At 37.9% G+C, this 5811-nt stretch overlaps 1 gene segment (V, D, J or C); it reads left to right on the top strand.

Moving 5' to 3' along the window:
* The first annotated feature begins 314 nt into the window (after nucleotides 1-314).
* On the top strand, nucleotides 315-1013 carry LOC114634268. The segment is given in 2 exon segments: nucleotides 315-396; nucleotides 619-1013. Coding segments are annotated over 2 exon segments (444 nt in total).
* Nucleotides 1014-5811: the final 4798 nt, after the last annotated feature.

Below are 5811 nucleotides of genomic sequence, written 5' to 3'. Positions count from 1 at the left end.
AAGATTATCAATCAATGGTGTTTCTACTACCATGAATGTCAACTGTTTATACATGTCTTTGATCGTGAACAGAAATTTGTCATGAAATCATATAGACATTTGTGGTTTAAGAACTCTAAGTTGGACATTGAGTTTCCTTCACAGTAATTGCTTATTCTTTTTTTTTTTTGGTAGTTTTGGATATTTATTTAAGCTAGAAACTCTCACACCCCAGTGCCCAGGCAATTACTTCCTTATTTGATCACTGCTTTGCATATGTCCTTACAGGTCAGCCCAGCTGCCCATGTTTTATAAAGCAGGTCTTTGATGTAAGAACTGAAGTACATCAGACAGGCAGGGGCATCAAGATGAAGTCACAGATCCAGGTCTTCATAGTCTTGCTGCTCTGTGTATCTGGTGAGAAATTTAGAAGTATTACAATATCTTCAAAGTAATTCATTAGTAAAGAAATAATCATAGTTTAAATATATATATATATATGATATAATAGTTATTTCCTGTAAGAAGCTAATAGCAGACCGTCATAATTCCATTAGGAAAAAAAAATTAAATTTCAATGTTATATCTGGAACTCTTTGTGTGTATATGTGTATACCCATTATTTATCTCTGATTACAGGTGCTCATGGAAGCATTGTGATGACCCAGTCTCCAGAATCCCTTCCTGCATCAGTAGGAGACAGGGTTATCATGAGCTGTAAGGCCAGTCAGAGTGTGAGTAATGAAGTAGCCTGGTACCAACAGAAGCCAGGGCAGTCTCCTAAACCGCTGATCTACTATGCATCCACTCGGTACACTGGAGTCCCTGATCGCTTCACAGGCAGTGGATCTGGGACAGATTTCACTCTCAGCATCGACAGTGTGCAGGATGAAGACATGGCGGATTATTTCTGTCAGCAGGATTACAACTATCCTCCCACAGTGATTCTTCCTCCTACAAAAACCTCCTTGAGAGTCTCACAGCTGCCTGTTCCACATATAGCTGTAGCTTTACACACTTCACCCTCTGCCTGAGAGCAGCTATGCTTGACTCATTAGTGGAAAGCTCAGTAGAAATTCATTGAGCAGATGGTCACTTAGAAATTGGAAGGCTCTTATGACTCCTCTGATTCCCAGAAATGTTAGCATAAGAATGGCAATTTATGTAGCCTATTGTACTCATTTCTGACTAATTTGTCACGTAATTTTTCTTGCATGTGATTACTTACTGGCTATACTTTTTGTCTTTAATGGCAGGTGGCAGATGTAACATCAAAATAATGCAGACTTCTTCCACTCTGTATGCATCTCTGGGAGACACAGTCACCATCAATTACCAGACTTGTGAGGACACTTATACTATGTTATCTTGGTATCAGCATAAACAAGAGAAAAATTTCTAAGCTCCTGATCTATGGTACAAATATCTTAGAATGCTCCTTACACTTTGTCTTTCATACTATAGTATTTGAATACTTGAACTTTGTTCCCAAACAGTCCATCTTCACAAGTTAGGCAGAAAGATCCCTTATCTTACTTTTGACAGTGAGTTTTATCACAGCAACAAAGAGAGATTAGTGCACCTTCCTATGAGCATGGAAGTAGTTTCTTTACTGACATGACATTTTCTAGAAGTGGAATACAACTCTAAGGTAAATGGAGAGGAATATTGGATTTTGCACCATCATGTCATCCCCATTGAACTCTAAACTAAGAAGAGAGGAGAGCATGATTAAATACAAACATTGAGTTGTTCCCATGATATTCTCTTACCACTTGTATGAAATTATGTCATTTTACTATGTAAGTAATTTTCCTTCCAACTCATTTTCAAGGAAGAACAGACTTTACAAGGCACAAGCAAACTGGAGAAGTATTTACACATTCTCCGTTTTTCCACTGCTGTCCTCTTTCTGAGTCAGAGTCTTTAACAGAACACAGGTTTTTATTTTTTTTGTGTATCTTTCTTGTTCTTTATCATGTATATATACTCATAAGACATATGTGATACTAGAGATATGTCTCATTGTTTATGAGCCCTGGCTGTTCTTCAGAGAATCTAGGTTCAGTTCCAAGGACACATGTGTTAGCTCACAATGATATATAACTACAGTTTCAGGGGATCTGTCTCATTCAACTGACTTCTGCAGGCACAAGGAATGCACATTAAGCAGACATGCATCAAGACAAAAAAGTCATAGACATAAAATATTTAAAAGGAGACACATGCAGCATCTCTATTTGTAAGCCATTATGCCACCCACAGTTGCTGAAGCTGATAGGTCAGTAATGGTTTTATCTTGAGTACATTCAGGAACAGGTGTCAAAGATACCTCAGCTATGACAGTTGCTTTATGCTCTGTCCTAATTCTCACACTCACACTATGAAGATATGTATAAGCCTCAAATGGCAACTTAAGGATTCTGTGGTTGGATGGTGTTTTGCTGGGGGAAACAGGTGAAGGAATGCTTTGTTAAAGTGGACACAGGTGTTAAAATGTAAGGCAGGCTTGTGAAGGAACATTTCATTGAAGCAGACACAGGAGAGAGGATATTCTGCCAAAGCAAACACATGAAAGGACACATGATGACAGATTCTTTGCTAATGACATACATGGATCAGTCCACCTTACATTGTGTAGGTGAGCTGTATTTGTCAGCACTCCTCAGATTCAGGCTGAATGGATGCCTAGGGTGAGGCAAGATCTGTGCTGAGGCAAGATACATGCTGAGTCAAGACACATGCTGAGGCAAGGCACATGGAAGACACATGTCGTTTGGAGGGTATAAATAGGAATCCACACAGTGACATAGATAGAGTGTGCCTTACTGGTAAAGCTAACTGTTTAACACTTGTGGGTCTCACATCTTCGCTGATCTTTGCTTTCTTGAGAGAGACACAGTCTAGAACTTCTGTTGTTCCTGTTGTTCCCTCTTGCTGACTTGAAACAAGGCTGAGGTCTGGCTATCTTTGCTAATCTTGACACCATTGTTGCTAATGTGACTCTACAGAACTAGACTGTGGAGCTACTGCTGCCTTCTAACCTATGAACTGTGCTGCCATTTTCCAGACAACATAGATAGAATTGCTTCAAAAACAAACAAACAAAACCCAAAAATCTTTCTAAGCAGGTTCCCCAAGAACCCCTGTATTCTTTCTTTTCAACTACCTTTGTTGGGTAGTGACTAAAGGGAGGTTAAAGCATTTAAGAATCATCATTAAAAATATGGTTTAAAAAATTAAATTACATAAGGCCTCCTCAGTGAAGCACTACCTGTGAGTGCTAGGCTCCTTAAGCAGTCAAGTTTTTGGTTCATGGCTGTCACTATGTATATTCACTTGTATCTTGAATGCAGGAATAAAGTTGTATATCTTCGGGTACCTTGATATTGTTTCAAAGAATGATATGTTGATGCTAGAAAATCTTCCTATGTTTACTATTTCCTGTCCCAGATATTGGGCAGCCACACACACTCATCCAGAGAAAGAATGAATCTATATGCTGGAACAGAAAAGCTGAGTTCATCCTTGTAGTGCCTCCAGATAATTTGGGTCTCAAATGTATATTACTGTGGCCTACATCCACAGTGATGTCCATGGAATAGGGTGCTGTGTTCTAAGAGCTCCAGATCATCATACTTCCTGATTCCAAAGCTAAAAGCAAATTAATCAGTAGTGTTTTCAGCGAACAAGTTTATTGTTCAATCAAAGACAACAGAAATTAATGCTCCAGGATGTATTGTGGAAACTTGATAAAAACTAAGGTCTGTAGGGTTCTTTGTATTATACATAATGTAACTTTGAATTTTTATGTTTTTACTTTCCATGCTATTATCTTATTCTGTGAGAAACAAGAATCTTTGTATTTGTAAGGCTGCTATATCCATGTGTTCAATCTGAATGAGCATTAGTAAGTGACATGAAAGCATGGTCTGAGCTCACTGCAGGTGTCACAAAGCAAAGTATAAAGTTTAATGAGGATTGAGAGCACATAACTTGTTAGACACTGATGGAGGTAGCTATTCATATGTCATATTCTTGAGCTTAATGTTTGGAACTTTCTAATTCCATGTATTATATGACTCTCTGATATGGGGGGGAGTGCTAACAGTTTCAGAGGATATCTGAATAATCTCATCAGAAATTATTTACCATCTTATACCTTAAAAGTAGATGTATAAAATAAAAGGGAATGCATATTGCTTACATGAAAATTTAATTTTCAATAATATTCTTGACATAGCGGTAAATGTCAACATCAGATAAATAAAATACTTTAGAAAGATAATGCCATTAATTGCCTTGTAGCAAAGTTGATTGATAATACATAGTTTTGAAAGCTCATCTTCATGCATAGATTAGCCTGGCCTAGAATATATTATGCACCCAAGGCTGGTCATACTCTCATAATTCTCCTGCTTTTGTTTCCCCAATTCGGGTTTTACAGATGTGAATCCCAACTCCTTGTCATAATACTTTTTTATTTACCTTCATTTTAGAATTTATTTCTTATATACACTTGACCTGGCCCGAGCTGCTGCTGCAGTCTGTGAGTCAGGGTCTAGCAAGAGAGAGAGTGGGGATGGAAGGGCAAGAGATGTGAAGAATGGAGACAAGACAGAGGGTCTGTCCAAGTCTCCCTTTATTGAAAGGAAATCATGAGTATATATAAGCATAAGCAGGGGAATGCAGCTGAAGACAGTTTACCACGTGTGCCTTGCTGCTGGGGTCATTAAACAACAAAAGATACATGAGTATCAGAGTGTGCTTAGCTGTTGTAGACTGTTGAAAAACAAGTCTCTTGTCAGGGTATATGGCCTGAGATGGCTGCAAAGATGATAGCCACTTTCTGCTAGGAGTTGGCTCCCAACATACACTTTTAGAATTCACTAATCTGAAGTCCTGGCAGGTTCAGCAATTATGGTTCTGCTATCGATTTTCATTCATACTCAATTTTTTTTTATTGGTCTTGGTCCCTGTAATATCTTTATTTGGATTAGGAGGGCTGTGCTTCCTTATGCAGAGACCTTTAAACTATTCATGATGTCAGAAAGACTTTCTTAATGAATATTCAGTGCTGCTAATTTCTAGATTACAGTGGCATTTGTATTTCTCTAATAAAACCTCATGACTAGTGTTGGTCAGCAGCCATGACCTCATGAAGAAATCTGTTTTTATCACTGTTTCATTTCCCCAAATTTAGACCTCTTTAGTTTCCTGAAGTTGTGGGAAGGGTACTTGCTTGTTTCTACTCTGTTTCTTTTGCTTTGAGATAAAGTTTCTCTGATCAGTCTTAAATTAATGTCCACTAAAATTTCCACAGAGCTAATTCTGGGAATGCTCTTTGCATTTCTATTCATGGTTAGCCCAGGAACTGGAGCCCAAATTTCTGAGGCATTAATCTTCATCTTCAGTATAAGAGTGGCTTTGGAAATTGGTAATATTAAAAAAATTTAATCTCATTTGTCTTTCATCTTTTTCCCTCCATCCTTTTGTTTTTACTCTGTTTCTTTTGTTGTTGTGATAGTTTTGAACATATCCTATTACTTCACTAGGACTGTCTAACTCGGATAAGTCTCCTAAGGTTTCTGCAGAAGTCAATTGATTTAAATATGTTTTGGATTTTAACATAAAAGTTGCTACTAGAATACTTAGTGCATTTCTGTTGAACATTATCTTTTAGCTGATATCTTTCAATGCCTGCTCATGCTCTCTGCGATGGTATTTTTGGCTGTTGATTGACAACAATCACTCTTGGACAAACTGCCCAGGCATTTGCTTTTGTATTTGTTGACTGCTTTGCATAGGTCTATATAGCCAAGCTCAGCTCTT

This window comes from Grammomys surdaster, unplaced genomic scaffold (assembly GCF_004785775.1).
Source record: "Grammomys surdaster isolate TR1022 unplaced genomic scaffold, NIH_TR_1.0 931, whole genome shotgun sequence".
NCBI lineage: Eukaryota > Metazoa > Chordata > Mammalia > Rodentia > Muridae > Grammomys > Grammomys surdaster.
Note: the sequence above shows the minus strand (reverse complement) of the source record. Positions and strands in the feature narration are given on the sequence as shown.